General features: G+C 41.1%; 1 protein-coding gene and 1 non-coding gene across 13 annotated transcripts in view; one reads left to right on the forward strand and one right to left on the reverse strand.

Annotated features, from left to right (window-relative positions):
* SAP130 (Sin3A associated protein 130) overlaps window positions 1-19,677 on the forward strand; it is an 81,123-nt gene that overhangs the window by 38,923 nt on the left and 22,523 nt on the right. For 9 of the 12 annotated variants that reach the window (XM_019837900.3, XM_019837905.3, XM_019837903.3 and 6 more), the window contains 3 exons: window positions 3,384-3,686; window positions 4,593-4,770; window positions 11,492-11,596. In XM_019837900.3, coding sequence (XP_019693459.1) covers window positions 3,384-3,686; window positions 4,593-4,770; window positions 11,492-11,596 — 586 coding nt within the window. The remainder of the gene's footprint in view (window positions 1-3,383; window positions 3,687-4,592; window positions 4,771-11,491; window positions 11,597-19,677) is intronic. The other 3 variants (XM_019837899.3, XM_019837901.3, XM_003990672.5) reach the window with 3 other exon arrangements.
* On the reverse strand, window positions 17,642-17,795 carry LOC111562127. Its single transcript, XR_002745173.1, has one exon. It is a non-coding gene; the product is annotated as a small nucleolar RNA SNORA62/SNORA6 family (small nucleolar RNA).

Consider the following 19,677-nt stretch of genomic DNA (forward strand, 5'->3'; position numbering starts at 1 on the left):
TCTCTCTCTCTGCCCCTCCCCTGCTTGTTCTTTCTCTCTTTCTCTCTCTCTCTCTCTCTCTCTCTCTCTCTCTCTCTCTCTCTCTGAAAAACAAACGTTAAAAAAAAAAAAAAAGTAGGATGCAAAAAGTATGTTAGAATCGTGTTGACAGTTAAGTAAACTTCACGTGTGTGTGTGTGTGTGTGTGTGTGTGTGTGTGTGTGTGTGTGTTACATTTAATGCTGAGAATTCTTAAGTCTCCATTAGTAACAACACTTAAAGTTTTTTCATCTACCTCAGCCAGTTGATACTTCTGTAACAGTGCAGTCATGGTTGCCTTTCTGGAAAAGATAATTCATGACCAATATGTATTTTTCTGAATGCTATCCAACTGTAAAGGGCATGCAGAGTCCCTCTTGAGCTAGAACCGTCTCTGCAGACACTATCATTTTATATAAATGTTTATTTGTAAACATCCATCAGAAGAGGACTGTCAGAAGTATCGGGGATCCTGCCAACCATCTGTTTCTCTACATTATTATTTTTCCAAGTGTCTTCTTTTACCACTGCAGTACTCCTGATGGATACAAAGACAGAAAAATGAGTAGTCCAGTCAACAGCACTTACTTCTTCCAGTATCAGTGCTGTCATTGTTGGTCCAGAGGAGGGGTAATATATTATTTCTCAGACATGTGGATCTTTGCATGGGTGGACACAGCTGAAGGAATGATTTATTAACCATCTTACAATATCGTGTTTTCAAGTGGCTCCTTTGTAAACGATTGTAAAGCAGATGTTTCCAAATCAGGAAGAGAACAGGAAAATTTTTGTATAATAGCCTCCGATCTTGCAAAATATGAGATTACTGTAATACGTAGTTTATGATAGATTAGACTAGTTCGTGGGCTCTGGTTGTGTATAAAGATAGAATCTTTTTGGTTAGTTACTAGGTGTAGATACAAATATGTAATTATGAATATATACACATAATCTATATACTCTGTAAGTAATTGATCCATCTCAAATTGTTCCCGAAATTTCACTTGTTGTAGAGATGTTTTCCATTTCATTCATTTATTCATTCATGCGTTAATTTCACAAATATTTATTGAACCCTATTGTTGTATGTAAGGTCCTATTCTAGGCTCTATTTTTAAAGTTGACTCTTAAAAACATCTTACTTTGATCAAGCTTAGAGCCACATGGGGAGATAAGATATGAAGAACCATTACTGGAGAGAATGTGCTAATCCCAACAAAAAAGGCTTGAGCAAAGCCAGGCTGCTTCTGAGCTAAGGTTATTTCTACTTTGAGAGGGTAGGCTTAGAAGTCAGGAGTGACTTCCTAAAAGAAGTGACATCTGGAAAGCATCTCTCAGAATGAGTAGCACGGAGCCACGATGGGACTGGGGGAAAGCACTTTTCTGTCTGTGAAGAAAGTGCACAGAATATGCGCTCAGAACAGAGTGGTTTGGTGTGGGCAGGAGTGTAGTGTGAGTGAGGATGCTGCACGTGGAATGAGATCAGCCCTTGAAAGGGTTGGGGTGGTGACTGGACTGCATGTTCAGGCAGGAGACCACAGCCATCACTGAACAGAAACAACAAAGGTTCACTCACTTCTCAAGAAGAAACTAATAATTTGGTGGGTGTTGATTTTTTCTTCTTTCTTTTACAGCAAGGGAAGAATTGCAATATAGCAATGATTATAAATTTATACGTCCTAACATTTTGCTGTGATTTTCTCATTCATAATAATAATCTCCTTTTAACTAGTCTGTGGTTTATAGAACTTAAATTACATTGTTTCCTTTTTTTAATTGGTGTATAATTGACATGACATTATCTTAGTTTCAGGTGTACAACACCTGATGATTTGATATTTGTGTATTTATGAAATGAGCACCATAATAAGTCTAATTAATTAACATCCATCACCTCAAATAATTACAAATTATTGTTTGTTATGAGGAGAACTTAAAGATCTACCCTCCTAGTAACTTCCAGTGTACAACATAGTATTGACTCTAGTCACCATGCTGTGCATTACATCCTTGTGACTTATTTATTTTATAACTGGAAGTTTGTACTTTTGACTCCTTCACATATGTCTCCCACCCTACATTCCCTGCCTCTGGCAACCACCAATCTGTTCTTCATATCTGTGAATTCGGTTTGGTTTTGTTTGTTTTTAGATTCCACGTGCAAGTGACATCATAGCGAGTTTTTTTCTGTTTTTGTCTGACTTACTTCACTTAGCTGAATATTCTCAGGGTCCACCCATGTTGTCACAGATGGCAAGATTTCATTCCTTGTAAGGCTAAATAATTGTGTGTGTGTGTGTGTGTGTGTGTGTGTGTGTGTGTGTGTGTGTGTGTAGATATAGATACCACATTTTATTTACCCACTTATCTGTCAGTGGAACCTTAGGGTTGTTTCTATATCTTGGCTATAATAAATAATGTTTCAATGAACACAGGGTGCATATATTTTTTTGGGGATTGTTTTGATGACTGAGAAGAAACATCTTTTTTTTATGTTTTATTTTGAGACAGAGAGGGCATGTGGGGGGAGGAGGGGCAGAGAGAGGGAGAGAGAGAGAATCCCAAGCAGGCTCTGTGCTGACCCAATGTGGAGCTTGAACTCACGAACCGTGAGATCATTACCTGAGCCAAAATCAAGAGTCAGATGCTCATCCATGAGCCACCCAGGCACCCCAGAGAAGAAACATCTTTTGTATTTTTCTTTTCACGAAACATGAAAAATCCCTTCTCTGTGGTTTCCTGGGAATGCTGTTGTTTTCATTTTTATGTTACAGAGTTTGTTCTTATTATCAGAAATGCTTGTGATGGTGGTTCTGTCAATTAAAGCAAAGATTCTTGACCTGGGAGCTACAGATGTATTTCAGAAGGTTTATTTTAATTATTTAGCACAGTTCCCTAGCTCACGTTTGGAACTTAATGGATGATTGCCTTTCCTGCCTTTAATGCTATTTCTAGTAGTTACCTGCAGCAAGATCAAATCAAATTGATAGGAAATGAGGGGGGAAACTCCAATATATAGAGCTTTATGTAGTGCTTTTTAAAAAAAACAAAAAACAACAGAATTTGGGAGCATCTGAGTGGCTTAGTCAGTTAAGCATCTGATTCTTGATTTAGGCTCAGGTCATGTTCTCAGGGTTTGTGGAATCGAGCTCCCTGCCTGCTTGGGATTCTCTCTCTCCCTCTCTCTCTGGCCCTCCCTCATTTGCTCTTGCTTTCTCAAACTAAATAAATAAACTTTAAAAAAAAACAGGATTTAGAAATTTTACAGTGGAAAATTCTGTTTTCATTTTAGTGTTTTTCTCTTTATGTGGACTATGTCTAATCAGAGCTAACATTCATATAGTCACTTTCTGTCTCATTTTCAGTTTCTGCTCAGGCTCCAAACTCTGCCATCACAGCCCAGACTGGCGTTGGGGTGGCATCCACAGTCCACCTAAACCCCATGCAGTTGATGACCGTGGATGCTTCTCATGCTCGACATATCCAAGGGATCCAGCCAGCACCTATCAGTACACAGGGGATACAGCCAGCCCCCATCGGGACTCCAGGAATACAGCCGGCACCAATGGGCACACAGGGAATTCACTCAGCAACCCCAATCAGCACACAGGGACTCCAGCCTGCTCCAATGGGTACTCAGCAGCCTCAGCCTGAAGGAAAGACTTCAGGTAATTTGAGTTTTTTGCAGGGAGGTTGGTGTGGAAGAAAGAGATATACTGGGTTTAAAATCCTGGTTCTGGGGCACCTCAGTGGCTCAGTTGGTTAAGTGTCCAACTCTTGGTTTCAGCTCAGGTCACGATCTTGCAGTTCATAAGTTCAAGCCTTGCATCAGGCTCTGTGCTGACAGTGTGGAGCCTGCTTGGGATTCTCTGTCTCCCTCTCTCCCTTGGTGTCTGTCTGTCTGTCTCTCTCTCGAAAAAATAAACTTTAAAAAAAATTGTTTAAAATCCTGGTTCTGCCTCTTGCTGGCTTAGTGGTTTCAAGTAATTTCTCTGTGCCTTAGTTTCCTCCTTATAACATTGCCTAGAACTTATCTGTCAGGGTCATTGTAAACATTAGAAACTATATATACAAACAGCCTGATATGCATTTGCACATGTTAGGAAGCACTCTGTAAAGTTGAGAAAGCCGATTCATCTTTCCACAGTGTTCTCATTCTGCTGTTTCTTCCGAGTTGTATGTAAAGTTGTAAAATTAAAGTGGACTGATATGTTGGTATCATTTTTAGGGGTTGAGAGGCAATGGTATTTCACAAGAATTGTAGGAGACCATTTCTTGAAGTCTACTATGTACTTTATGTATTTTATCTGATTCATTAGTAATTATGATTCCAAAGCAAAGAGAAGTTGTTACTGATCATGCATCAATAGACTTAGTAACCTCCCACTTTGCCATCTGCTTTTAGGCAGATGAACATTGTGCTCTAAACCTTACTTTCTTGAAATTGATCAGTTATAACACGGGTACTCTAATTCTGGTGGTCTGATTGTTTTTGCCTTATGTGACATTTCAGTAATGTTCGCTTTTGTTTCCCTTTCTTCATTGTTCTCTTCTGCCCTCTCCCTGTCCTCCAGCAGTGGTATTGGCGGATGGAGCCACAATTGTAGCCAACCCTATTAGCAGTCCATTCAGTGCCGCTCCAGCAGCAACAACTGTGGTGCAGACCCACAGCCAGAGTGCTAGCACCAACGCTCCGGCCCAGGGCTCGTCCCCCCGGCCAAGTATCCTCCGGAAGAAGCCCGCCACGGATGGGTAGGTAGACCCAGTAGTGACACATGACACCTCTAGTTCTGAGTATAATTGGTAGAAACATTAGGCTCTCTATTGTGCTGGTAGCAAACTCTAAATCTCTCATCTTCTGTGACATTTTTAATCTCTTTCAAAATAACCTCACCCCAGGCTTGTTCAGTAGAGCCTTGCCAAGCCCAGACTGTGGGACGGTAAGAATCCAGGAGTCTGTGGGGGGTTAGTTTATAAACAGCCATTGCATACTACTTTAGGAGTTCTCTCTATTTTGTGGAGTTTAATCCTAGACTCCTTCTAACAGACCCTTCAGGCTTGTCTAGGTAAGCACATTAATGTGTACTGCGTTTGTTTTTTTTTTTGTTTCCTCATCAGCCAGCATGCATTGTTGTTCAGGACAAGCAGTTTCCCAGGTGTGTTAAGTAAGGGTCCTATTCAGCAGCAGAAGTGTACTGTGTTGCCATAGAACCTGAGTTGGTGGGTGATGGGCAGGAAAGTATGTGCTGTGCTCTGAAACTTAACTTGAAAACTTAGGAGGTGGGAGATGGGCAGTCACACTTCATAGAGCAGAGTTTCTGTGGCTGCACTGAGCTGATGTGTGTCTACAAAAGATTATAAAGGTTAAAGCATAGTGAGAACATAAGCTGCTGGGTCCATACAGGGTTTCCTGACGTGTGGAGCTTTCCGTAGACCAGACTCTCTTTTAAGGATAAATCAGTCTGTGGCAAAGGAGCCTTATCAATGAAAATGTAGGGCAAAGCTTGTACTTAACATGGCAGGTTGAACATGCACTTCTAAATTTCTTATCCTCTCAAAACCCTATAGAACTTTTAGCAAAGAGGCTTTTCAGAAAGATATAAACACACAAGAATGAGAGAATAGAAGACTGGGTTAAACAGAAGCAGGATTGAAATGTGTTTGAGAGGATCAGAGCCCTGCATCCCCTTCCCTACCCATACTTTGCAGTGCACTGCCCTTCCCAACCCCAGCATGCACCTGGAGAGTTTAACACTGCAAATGGTCCACTGAGATCAAGTAGCACAAGGGGGGGCCAGGAGTATTATACCAGAAACAGATTTGCAGAGTGCTGAGACTTACCAGTCCCCTTCTCCCTTTTAGCCGGCAGAACCCTGGCAGTTGAACACTGTTGACAAAAAGTGAGATGTTGACTCCACTTTCTTTCTGGGCTTGTCCAGCCAAAGGGAAAAGATGCAGATACCAGCACTAAGGGTTTCCTAAGGTCAGGAATCAGATCCCCCTTACGTGAAATTTAAAGTAGGCAAGTTCTTCCATGAACTCAGAGCTTCCAGCCAACGTTAGTCCCCCGTTCCTAATCATGAACACACATCCAAGCAGGTTTCTGAGGGCCTTCTGGCAAACCACTAGACATACTGAAAAATGCAGCTTGGAGCATAAAGCAAGGCAAGGAGAACAAAAACAAAAAGTGAAAGCAAATAAAGACCAAAACTGAATGCTGTCTTCAAAGGACAAAAAAAGATGTATCTGTGCAACAAGAAGGCAGTGCTATCAAAAAGGAACATTTAGAGAACAAAAGAGTGTGTCCTGAAATTTAAACTACAACAGCAGAAATTGAACTCAGAGGAGTTGGAAAATACAGTTGAGGAGGAGCTCTTGGGTGGCTCAGTCCGTTAAGGGTCCGACTTGATCTCAGTTCAGGTCTTGATCTCAGGGTTGTGAGTTCGAGCCCTGCATTTGGGCTCCACACCCAGCGTGGAGCCTACTTAAAATTGAAAACAAAAAAAAAAATACAGGAGTGCCTGGGTGGCTCAGTCAGTTAAGCATCTGACTTATCAGGTCATGATCAGGTCATGATCTCATGGTTTGTGAGTTAGAGCCCCTCATCCAGCTCTGCTAACAGTGCAGAGCCTGCTTGGGATTCTGTCACTCCCTGTCTCTCTCTGCCCTTCCTTTCTCCTGTTCTCTCTCTTTCTCAAAATAAATAAACTTAAAAAAAAAACTTAAAAAAAGTATAGTTGAGGAAATCTCTCAAAAGTAGATTGAAAAATAAGAACACAAAAATAAGATAGAAGAGGAAAGACAAGAAAATCAAAGAATCAGCTCAGGAGATCCCGCCTCCAAGTAATGTTTCAGTGAGAGATCTGAGAAAAGAAGGAAGATCACTTAAAAAATAACTCCTAGAAAATTTCCAAACCTAAAGGGCATGAGTTTCCTGATTTAAAGAACCGCAACATGCCCAGCACAAGTAGATGCAGTGCGTGTTAATAAACCAGCACTGAGAGGGGCGCCTGGGTGGCTCAGTCAGTTAAGCGTCCGACTTCAGCTCAGGTCATGATCTCACGGTCCATAAGTTCAAGCCCCTTGTCGGGCTCTGTGCTGTCAGTTCAGAGTCTGGAGCCTGCTTCCGATTCTGTGTCTCCCTCTCTCTCTGCCCCTCACCCACTCACTCTCTGTCTCTATCAAAAAATGAATAAATGTTAAAAAAAACTTTTTTTAAACAGTTACTTAGATAAACCTGTTGAAATCTCACAACCCTGGAGACAAAAAGATCTGCCCCCTTCTCCTCCACTTGGCCGCCTCCCTGTGACCTTTCTGCTGTGCCCCCATAGCTGAGTTGTCATCATCGGAATTCCTTCCTCTTTGAGTGTGTCTGCCTTCTCTAAGTGGAACTTGGCTCTTCCTCAGGATCTCGACTCCTGCACTCTCCCCAAAGTAATGGCTGTCTCTTTTCCTGATCCTCCTGTCACTGGGCCTGGTGCTGGGGTCCATGTCCTCTTGGTGCCTCACTGCCACTTTCAAGCCATCCCTCTTCGAAAGCACTCAGTTCGTATTCAGATTTCATAAAATTTGCACTTGAAGAGTATACTTTCACATAGCCAAGTCATTCCAGGCCCACTGAAAAGTTTTCTAATAACTGAATCAAATATCAGTTTTAAATTCAAATTATTTAAATGAAATACCAGTACAAATTTTGCTCCTGGTTGCACTTGCCCATCATTCCAAGTACTTAGTAGCCCCGTATGGCCAGAGACTACCTTGTTGGTCAGAGCAGCTCAAGATCAGATTCCAGTTCAATTTGGGGGTATGTTTGTATGTCCTTCAGAAGGTACCTAACATCTGGCTGTCATTCTGTCTGAAATGATATCCCAGGTCTCTGATTTCTCAGTTGCTTAAATGCCTCTCCATCTTCCCCCATCCATCAGCACAAACCCACAAGCACAAGCCTTCCTTGACCTTTTCTTCTGTCCTCCGGTGTCCCACAGCCTACCTTCTGTCTTCCCACCTCACCAGCAGTGGTGAGCACACTACCCACCAGGGAGCCTTCCACCCGTTGATGCTACCCCCTTTCATGACCTTTCTCTCCTCTCCTTGACTCAGTTTTTGGGGTCTGCTGCAATCACTTCCTTGCATATGGCCCCCACTTCCTTGCACCCCTCTTCACTTTGTCAAAACCAGAGTCAAATCCAACTTTCTGCTGAATTTGCGCAGCAGATTGTGGTGGGGTAAACAACTGTGTTGACTGGCCTTGCTTAACCTCAGAGACCTCCACTAGGCATCTTGAAGACCAGCATAGGATGCTGTCCTAAGCCACTCTCCTGGACAGTTGCCCCCTGCTCCTCTCAGAACTCCCACACTTCCTTACCCATGTTTACTACCAGCTAATGAACTTGATCCCTACTTTTTTGAGAAAAATGGAAACACCCAAAAGAGAACTTGGTCAACTCTAGCTTTCAATCTCCCTACCTGCCGGCATCTGTATCCCACACTCTACTCATCTCATCTTTTACTGTGGACAGACTCTCAGCCCTTTGCTCTGGAGCCCCTGACCTCTGCCTTTCTAGCCTGCTGAGAACAGTGCTGTAGCTCTCCTCCCTCTCACCTGTTTACCAGTGTGTTCTCGCTGGTGTTTCCTTCACATAGAAAGCAAAAATATGCTCTCATGGGTTTTTTTGCTACTATTTCCAAAGAAAATAAAGGAGTTTGCTAACTCCATTTTTTCTTCCAGTTTCTTTCTCTCTCCACGTTTTCACTGAGGTATAGAAAACTGCATAGATAATGCAGGTATGGGGTAATTTAGCACCGAGTGAACACAGCATGCAACCACTCTCTAGGCAAGAAACAGAATACTACCAATACTTTCTCCCAAAGGGAATTAAGCAGTTTATCTTTTGACCTTGTTGACTTGCTTTGCCTCTTGTGGCATTTGTGTTGAATCATATATTACGTGTTTTTGTATGACTCCATCTTCCTTCCCTTTGTTTAGTTCATCCACGTTAATTGTATGTGATTGTAGTATTTTTATTGCTATGTGAGATGCCATTAAATAACAGTACCATAGTTTATCCATGGATATTTGGGTTGTTTCCAGTTTGGGGCCATATGTTATCCTGAACATTTTTGTGCATGACCTTTGACACATAGCTAAATGTATTTGTTACATACCTAGGAGGGGATTGGCTGGGTTGTAGGCTATGCTTTATGTGCAACTCTGGTAGGTACCTGCGTATGCTCCAAGCAGGCAGGGAGGGAGGGGGGGTCATCGCATTTATCATCACCGGCACTTGTTGTTGACACTCTTTAAGTTTGGTTAGTCTGTGGATATAGAGTGGTGTATCTCACTATGTTTAATTGTTTTCTTCGTTTTCTGCGGGGGTAGTTAGTGGAATTGGTCTTATGTCTTACTTTTTATTATGGGAAACTAAACGTAATAAAATTTTGAACATATGAATGTTATACCCATCATTCAATTTCAGTTATCAGCTTATCACCTCATAGCCAATTATGTTTAATCTAGATGCCTACCCACCCCCTTCTACCAAATTATTTTGAAGCAAATCCTAAATAGTACATCTTCTCATTTGTATACATTTCGGCATATGTCTATTGAGAGATACTTATGAAAAAGTATAACCTCATAATATCAAATATCTAGTTCAAATCTCTAGGGGTCTCAGAGGTCACAACTTTTTTGTTTTAATTTATTTGAATCAGTATTCTGATAAGGTGCCCACATTGTATTTAGTTGATATGTCTCCTAAGGCTCTTCTATATATAGATTTCCTTCATCTCTCTTTTCCTTGCGATTTATTTGTTGAAGAAACTTGGTCTTTTGTCCTGTAAATTTTTTCCTCTCCTTCCCTGTCTTTCCCAGGGTTTTGTCAGTTACATCCCCTTTGTGTTTCTTAGAACTGCTATAACAAATTACCACAAATCTGGCGGCTTAAAACAACAGAAATTTATTCTCACAGAGGTGCCTGGCTGGCTCAGTCGGTGGAGCATGCAAAACTCTTGATCTCAGGGTTGTGAGTTCGAGCCCCATGTTGAGTGTAGAGATTGCTTAAAAATAAATCTTTTAGGGCGCCTAGGAGGCTCAGTCATTAAGCATCTGACTTCAGCTCAGGTCATGATCTCACGGTTCATGAATTCAAGTCCCACATCGGGTAAGCTTGAGCCCTACTTTGAGTGAGCTTGAGCCTCACTTCTCTCTCTCTTTCTCTCTGTCCCTCACTCACTTGTGCCTTCTGTCTCTTTCTCTCTCTCTCTCTCTCTGTCTCTCAAAAATAAATAAAAATCAAATCTTTAAAAAAAAAAACTTATCCTCACAGTTCTGATGGCTAGAAATCTAAAATCAGGATGTCAGCAGGGTGTTCCCTTGTGTATGCACCCAGGGAGAATCCATTCCATGCCTCCTTGCTAACTTCTGGTGGCTATTGGCAATCCTTTGGCTGTGGGAATATCATGCCAGTCTCTTCTGTATTCACATGACCTTTCCTGTGTCTCTCTGTCTCAAATATCTCTCCTTTCCGTGATAAGGATACCAGTCATTGGATTTAGGGTCTACCCTCCACACCAGAAAGATCTTAACCTTGAGATCTCTAACTAAATTACACTCACAAAGACTCTGTTACATTCACAGGTACAGGGATTAGGACTTGGATATCAATTTAGCCCACTACCCCTGTAGTTTGGTTTTGCTGTTCTTGTCCCCGCCACGTTGTCTCTTGTTACTTGAATCTAAAGCTTGAATAGATTCTTTTTTTATTATTTTTTATTTTTGGCAAGACCAGTTTATAAATTAAAATGTCTGGTAGTCCCCCATTTTGAGATTTTAGCAGACTTGGTGATCACTGTCTGGATCCATTAATTAGGCTTTGCAAAATGGTGTATTCTGGTTCAAGCCATTTTCTCTCAGCCCGCTCATCTGGCATTTGCTTCCAGCACTCTGCCGACACTGCCCATGTCACACTTACAGCTTCCACATTGCTGAGCCCGCTGGTTCCCATCTGAGCCACACATGGCCTCTACTGGATGGCACAGTGACACTAACTTGGTCACCTTTCTTTCACTCGACTTCCAGGAACTTTTTCTCAGGTCAACATAAACATGTGAACACAACAGTGATCGGGAGGAACACTTAATACGGATGTTAAGTTTGATAATAAGTAGAAAGGAGATGTGGCGTGGTCGAAGCAACAGCTAAAAGAGTCACAGTGGTTGCTTCCTGGAGAGAGATGGGCAGGAAATGGGGAGAGATGGAGGGGACCTGTGTTTTGTTAAAAGCTTTTTAGTGCAATTTGGCATTTCCAATAACATATCTATAGTATTTGGATAAAATTTTAAAAACCATTTTAAAAAATGCCTAGCAAATGTAGTGTTTTTATTTTGTCATAGTTATGCCTAGCAAATATTTACTTCTTATCCTTTAATGCCCTCGGACTGTTGTTTTCTGGGTTTGTCTGGTCTCTTTCAGAATGGCAGTTCGGAAAACCCTCATTCCTCCTCAGCCTCCTGAAGTGGCTAGCCCTCGAGTGGAAAGCTCTATGCGGAGTACATCTGGGTCACCTAGGCCTGCAGGGTGAGCACATAAATGTTATCACTCTTGGTTCCAACTGCACACAATTGAGGAAAGAGTCTAACATGTGACAAATTTTACATAATTTGCCTGTGTGCATCTTTTTATATCCACATTCTAGCTGTGTGACCTGGACATATTTCTCAGCCTCTCTGATTCTTATTTATGAAATAGCCATACTTATAATATCTGCTTCATTGGATTCTTGTGTATTTAAATGAAATGATGCATTTAAAGTGTTTAGAACAGAGCCTGCCTCATAGTAAACACCCAGTTATCGTTGCTGTCAAAAATGGCATCATGTCAGTAGTTAATACATGCTGCTTTCTTTGTTCTTCATTCCACCAGTAACACTATTTTGGGAAAGAGAGGCAATGTAAGAACATTTAAAGTATAAAGTTAAAATCATTGTCCTGTTCTCCACCCACCTTGCCAGTCCCACTAGCTAGAATTAATATTGATTGGTAACAGTATTAAGTATCTTTCTGCATCTTTTGTCTGTGTACACAGGTAGATAGATTGAGTCTTAAAAACAGAATCTTGCTGATTAGAGTGTTCTGTATCTTGCCATTTTTACTTCTGTCAGTAACAGCTTGCCATGTTAATGTATTTAGATGTACTTCATAAAACTTCATTCAAGAAGAAAATTATGAATGCCTTGTATGTGCCAGGTACTATTTTAGAATCTGGGAATATAGAAGAGTGACTAAGTGTCCATTCTCCTTAAGCTTATTTTCTAGTGGGTGTAGAGAAACAAATATGTGAAGGAAAAGGAGGCAGTGTGAAGGGAACGTAAAGCGATGGGAGGCAGAGGTGACACCATCCAGAAAGCCTTCTCTGAGCAGAGGTTGAAGGGCAGGAAGGAAGTGCCACATGCTGCCTGATGTCCAGCTGCATGAGTCAGAGCAAAGAGTGGGGCCAGGAATTATGTGGGAGGACATGCGGTCGTTACTTTACGCAGTAGTGCAGAAAAGTACAAATAACCATTCAAGGGGCAGCTGTGAAAAATAATCATAATTGTAGGGGGTGGGATTGTACTTACTCTAGGATCTTTAAAAACACTGAAAATACTCAAAACTCTCTCGTTGTCAGTTATATATAAGGAAGTGAAAAAAGTAGTAAAACTAACACTTACTTGGTACACTGTAATTTAAACATGAGAAACATTGAGAACTAAAGTGTCTTCTAAAAACTAATCAAGAGTAGTTTGAACAGCGCTTACCGCCTTCACATTGTGTAACTTGACGCAGAGCGACAGTCTTTCCATGTGTTGGTGAATTGTCATACTCCTGGTCTGCTTCTAACATTGTATCCTGTATCTTTTCAGTGTTGGCAAATTGTCTCCAAGAGTTCGTTTAACGTGAAATTTTTTGCCAGCCTCACTTCTAGAGATATCTTCATCCTTTTTATCAAAACCCTCTGCCGTAACTAACACGTGGAGTACAAGTGCACATTTCAAAGCAGAATCTTTTCACTGTGCTAGCAGCTTCATCAGATAGCTTAACATTAATTCGTTAAATTAAAGTTAATTAATTACTTAACTTTGAAGTAAACCAGCCTTTATTGGCCAGGAAAGGATTTGTTGTTTTGTTTTCATGGTTTTTTTTTTTTTTTTTTCCCATTCTCCTTGAAATTGGCCTTTTTCTTTCATTGTGCCAGCTAACTTTACCACTTAGACCTGAATAGGATTGAATAGTCCTCAGTCCAAAGTAGAAGTCAATACTACATTTTGCTACAGCGGCTTTCTGTGCCCAGTGCAATTTAAACTAAAAGATGATAAGCGACTTTACCATCTTTGTCGGTAAAGTCAAAGTCCAATTCATTGGATTCTGTCTGTGTGGTCCATGCCGTATCTTCATACAGGCCTAGCGCTTGTCCTGTCTTCTCTGCTGTTGCTGGTTTCAAATCTTCTAATCACGTCCAATTTCACTTCCAGAATGACTTTTTTTCTCTGCATTTTTATCTGTGTTGGCCAGTTTTTGCTCTCTGTCATCCATTATTATAAAATTTCACCTGGGTTTGTCTCTGGGAAGCAAGAGACTGCACAGCTCCACACTTTGCTGTCCATATAAACTGAATAACAGATTCAGTAACCAGTCATGGACATATTTCGAAGGAAGTGATGTGATTGGTCATAGATCCTGATGCACATCTGTTAGTTACATAGTGATTTATGGACTGAGGAGGCAGCAGCAAAGTTTGCATAAAATTGCTTAAAGTTTATATAACTACTCACAGTTAATATTATAGTGAGTGGTAGCTCAAATTTGAACTGCGTTGGTGGGAGGCTGGTATAATGTAGTTACACATATATACATACGATTCACACACTGCACAAAGTCAGGACTATCTATATGTTAGGTATATACAGGGAACAGCAAGAGAAACCAGCCTAGAACGAAAGGAGAGTTGCACAGCATGGTTCAGAGATATAACTGAGGGCCAGATGATGTAGGGCTTTGTGGATCATTCAGTGTCCTTTCGATTTTATTCTGGGTAAGACTGAGAGCCATCAGAGGTCTAAGGCATAGGAGTGACATGATGTGACTTTTTTTTACAAGAACTGCTCTGGCTACTGTGCTGGGAATAAACTGCAAGGAAGTAAGGGTGGAAGCAAGGAGACCAAGTGAGAAATAATACAACCTTAGACTATCATAGAGGCATGGACCACTGTGGAGGTAATAAAAGTCTTCAAAAGAGTTCAGATTCTGGTTGTATCTTGAAGGTACAGCTGACAGAATTTTCTGACAGAAAGGGAGAAGTCCGGCTAGGAGGTTTTGCCTGAGCGACTGCAGATAAGGAATTATTCTTTCTGAAGTAAGGAAGCCTATGGGAATAGGAGAGAAAAAATTTTTTTCTTTAAAAAAATTTTTTTAATGTTTATTTATTATTGAGAGACAGAGACAGAGTGTAAGCAGGGGAGAGGCAGAGATAGAGGGAGACACAGAATCTGAAGCAGGTTCCAGGCTCTGAGCTGTTAGCACAGGGCCTGACGCGGGGTTTGAACTCACAAACCGTGAGATCATGACCTGAGCCGAAGTCAGACACTTAACCAACTGAGCCACCCAGGCACTCCGAGAGAAAAAACTTTTTAAGTTTGGTTCTAAATATTTTACTCTTGTGATCTCCAGGTGGTTAGACACAGCCAAGTGGAGATATCAAATGTATAGTTGGATATAAAATTCTGAAGTAGATACAGCCCTAGAATTGAAGATAGAGGTCTATGCTGGTGATTAAGTTTTGGCAGATACATGTTTCTAACACCGTGAGAGTGGAAGAGAGCCCATCAACAGTGAGTATAGAGAATAGACCTGGTACAAAGACCACGTGTTCAGACATGTCCTCTTAGGAGATCAGAAAAACGAAAAACCAGAAAAAGAGACTGTATTCCTATTCCTTTACTGTGTGATGTTCTCAGAAGTGTTGGTGCCATAATTAGTCCTCCATTAATGAACACTTAAATTATTTCCATTTATCACTGTAATAAATACTGCAGTGAATCTTTATCATTGAGCCCCTTCGCAAACATTTCTCTGGAATACATTTCTGGAAGTAGCGTTACTGGGTCAAATTAAATGTGGAGATTAAATTCTGATTTCCAGTCACTGTATCTGTTTATATCCTCATGAAATGTGTTCCCATTTTCTCCACATTGTTGCCAACATTAGATACTGAACTTTACAAATTTAATACATTATTTTCTCAAGTGTTTTTTTTTTTTGTTTTTTTTTTTTTTAAGTAGCACTAGAGTTAACTTTTAAAGTGCTGGGAAAAAAATACAGTAACTGAAGCATCTGTGACATACAAAAGTACATTCCTTGTAAGCAACTGTATGTGCAGAAACTTAGGTGAGCAGGGGCTATTTGCAGAGTCTTTCCCAGACTTCATATGGTTCCAAGGTAGATTGTGGAGGTAGGGCCCCGCGCATGCAGGCACCCAGATGGCCTTCCTTGCAGTGGGCAGTCTGTTTCTGTGCCACCTGAAAGAAGGGAGCATTTGGATGGTGAAAAATAACTAGCTGAAACCAGAGCAGTCTCCCCACACTCCCACGCCCAAGTGAAAGGAATCTCATGGAAATTGCTGCTTTTAGGAATAGCCCACCTCATTCACTGATGAGTAATAAAAGGATATTCATGTGAAGATAACTAAAATTAAAACGTAGGAAAAGAGCAACAAAATATACTCATTTGTTCAGTAAGAACATGCACCAGAAAAGTGTTACAGAATAAGTGTGAAACTTATTTTAAAATTCTGACTGTGAATTTAAATTACTTAATGACGTTAGCACCACCTCACTGATGGAAAACACACAAAGGATGAAATGCAGACTAAGTGACAGGACATAAAGGGATGACATGTGAAGGGATAGAACTCAGTAAAGATTTAGAAGAAACCACAGAATGAAGGTAAAATTAAAATAGAAAACAGTGTAGACATAGAGGATAGAAATGGAAGAAGCAAAATTAAAAAAAAATTTTTTTAATGTTTATTTATTTTTGACAGAGAGAGAGAGAGACAGAACATGAGCAGGGGAGGGGCAGAGAGAGAGGGAGACACAGAATCCGAAGCAGCCTCCAGGCTCTGAGCTGTCAGCATAGAGCCTGACGCAGGGCTCAAACTCACAGACTGCGAGATCATGACCTGAGCCGAAGTTGGACGCGCAACCAACTGAGCCACCCAGTTGCCCCAAAAAAGCAAAATTTTTAAAAGAAATAAATATAAAACAAAAACCATACAAAATATACTATGATACAAGATCAAACATATACATGTCAACATCTCAAACCAATATGTGAGTTAAAAGTAAGGATGTGTTAATGTTGTCATTAATTATTTTTAAGTGCTACACGACATGGGTGTATAATTACTGACAGCTTAGATTCAGTGAAACACTGCAGTAGAGTGGTGTTGTGTGGAGATAGTGGAGGGTTAAGGGAGGGAACAAGAGTTCCCAGTACATCCTTTGAAACATGAACGTATCACTGGGGCGCCTGGCTGGCTTGCGCAGAGCATGCGACTCTTGATCTTAAGATTATGGGTTCAAGCCCTACATTGGACATAGAGCTTAAAAAAAAAGAAAATGAAACATGACTATATTACCAATTCCAAGCCAAAAGATTAAGGAAGATTAAAATATAAAATGGGGGAGGGGGTAGCACCTGGGTGGCTCAATCAGTTAAGCATCTGACCAGCTCAGCTCATGATCTCTTGGTTCATGAGTTCAAGCCCCGCATCAAGCTCTGTGCTGATGGCTCAGAGCCTGGAGCCTGCTTCGGATTTTGTCTCCCTCTCTCACTGCCCTTCCTCTGTTCACACTCTGTCTCTCTGTCTCTCAAAAATAAACATTAAAAAGTTTTCTTTTAATAGAGAGGCACCTGGGTGTCAGTCTGTTGAACGTCTAACTTCAGCTCGGGTCATGATCTTGCGGTTCATGGGTTCGGGCCCTGCATCTGGCTCTGCTAACAGCTTGGCGCCTGGGTCCTGCTTCGGATTCTGTGTCTCCTTATCTCTCTGCCCCTCCCCCAGTCATGCTCTGTCTCTTTCTCTCAAAGATGAATAAACATTAAAAAAATTATTTTAATGTTATAAAATAGAAAACAGATTTAGAAAGTAAATCCAAAAGCTGTTAAAATAAATTTAAAATATGAACTTTAAAACAAATCACATAGTACTAATTCATCCTCAGACTCTCCCCGAAACCTATAGAAATTCTCCAAATACAGGCAGACCTATCAGATCTTTGTCAGTTCCATTTTTTTCTAGTTTACATCCCTCCCTCCTTAAAGCCTTGCTTCTACCTACTCCAATCTTCACTGGTTGCTCTCTGGACTCGGTGCCCAGCTGTTATCCCTTGTGTTTCCTTTGTCCTTCACGGTCTGAATTCCCTTCATCTCATCCCTGGCGACGTATATTTCCTTTTTTCTTGATTTACTTTCTGATTTGTTAGAGCATCTCTTTTGCAGCAGACAGACAGTACGTAAGATGTCAATTTTTGACCCTTTGCAAATCAGGAAATGTCCTTTTTCTGCCCTTACTCTTTTTGTTTTTATTTGTAGCAAGAATTACTATCAAACTCCATTCACTGGGCCACGGACCCTTGTGGTGGTAGCGAAAGACTTGCCCCTCATGTGGCACACTACCTACACTTGTGAGTTCATTGGCCAGCCAGTGGCCTCAACTCCAAGCTCTAACAGTGGGCAGGGCCATCACTCTGGAGTCTAAGTCTCCTTTCTCTTTGTTGTTGAGATTAGGTAAATTATATTGATCTGTCCTCAACCCCACTGATTCTATCTCCACTGGGCTCCTGAGAATGTCCAGTGAGTATGTTTGGTCAGTTATTGTTTTTCACTTCTGTAATTTAAATTTGGATCTTTTTATAACTTTGATTGCTTTGCTGAGATTTTTCTGGTTTTTTTATCTTTTAAATTTGTTTTTCATCTTTTGAATTTGTCATTGCTTGTTGAAGTATTTTTATGATCTCTACGTCCTTGTCAGATGCTACCCGACATCATTCATCTCCTGTTCAAGTTGTGATTTTCTTGGCTCTTGGTTAGACGAGCGGTTTTCTGTTTGGACCTGGACCTTTATGGTCTTAGAAGACCCTGGAGTTTATTTCTAGCTTAATGTTTTGGCAGTCCTCCTCTCACATGGCCACAACTGGGGAAGGGAAAGCATTGCCTTCTCACTGCCAAGAGGAGAGTTGAAGGCCAGGTTCCCTGCTTGACCTCTTTTGACACCACTTCAATAGTGAGATGGCGGAAAGAGAATCACGCTGCCTCATTACAGCCTGGCAAGTGTGGAAGTCTAGGTTCTCCACAGCCTTTGCCGGAGAGCGTGGGAATTGGGACCACAGTCGTTTCTGTGGTGTTTCACTGGGAGAGCAGTTATTGTCTAGAAGTCTCCTGTCTTGCTCAGCTGCTCCTGCCTTGGTTCCTTGAGCAGACTTTTCTTGGGATTTTTGTCTGTGCCCTTTGACATTTCTGTATTATGGCCTTCCAGGACCCAGACTGGAGCACAGTCAGAAAGGAAACCCAGGGAACTCACTGCTATGTTTTCCTTTGGTCCTGAGCGCCCTAGCCAGTCTGCCTTCATCTCTCAGCAGCTGTTTTGTTGCTTTTATATGTAATACTCATGATTTCAGCTATACTTAACTAGGAAGAGTATGGAAAAGTATGTCCAGGCCATCTTTCCATAAACAGAATTCCTGCTTACACTCTTAAATAATACAATGGCTGGGAGAAGTTTAAATTGAAAATCTCTTTTTCTTTGCAGGCGGTATCTTCAACTTTATCTCATAGCATTCTTTTTTGGAGTTCTTAATATGAACACCTGTAAATGTAGAACAAAATAGAGAACACAGTATTATTCAGCTAGATTTAACTTTTAGTATTTTGCCATATATTCCCTTTTTTGGTGCGATCAAATTACAGAATTTCACTTTTAAGTAATTCCTTGGGGGGTACCTTGACTGGCTCAGTTGGTAGAGCATGTGACTCTTGATCTCTGGGTCATGAGTTCAAGTCCCACATTGGGTGTGGAGTCTACTTAAAATTTTTTTTAAATATATATATTCGTGCATTTTGACAATTTAATTATGTGTCTAGGTGTGGGTTTTTTCAGCTTTTCCTACACAAGTTGGTTGATTGATGTTTTTCATCAAATCTGGGGAGTCTTTGGCGCAGTTTCTTCAGATATTGTTTCTGCCCCATTCTCTCTTTGCTTCTGGGACTCCCATTATGTATGTGTATGTTGGTATAGTTATTGCTGTCCCAAAGATCTCTGAGTCTCTGTTTATTTTTCCTCCTGTGTACCCCCCCTTTTTTTAAGTTTGTTTTTTTTTTTAATGTTTATTTATTTTTGAGAGAGAGAGAGAGAGACAGAGCATGAGGAGGAGAGGGGCAGAGAGAGGGAGACACAGAATCCGATGCAGGCTCCGAGCTATCAGCACAGAGCCCAACACAGGGCTCAAACTCACGAGCTGTGAGATCATGATCTGAGCTGCAGTCAGATGCTTAACCGACTGAGCCACCCAGGTGCCCCCTTACCCCTTTTTATAGTTTCTCAGACTGGATAATCTCAATTGA

The sequence above is a fragment of the Felis catus genome, chromosome C1, assembly GCF_018350175.1.
Source record: "Felis catus isolate Fca126 chromosome C1, F.catus_Fca126_mat1.0, whole genome shotgun sequence".
Taxonomy (NCBI): domain Eukaryota; kingdom Metazoa; phylum Chordata; class Mammalia; order Carnivora; family Felidae; genus Felis; species Felis catus.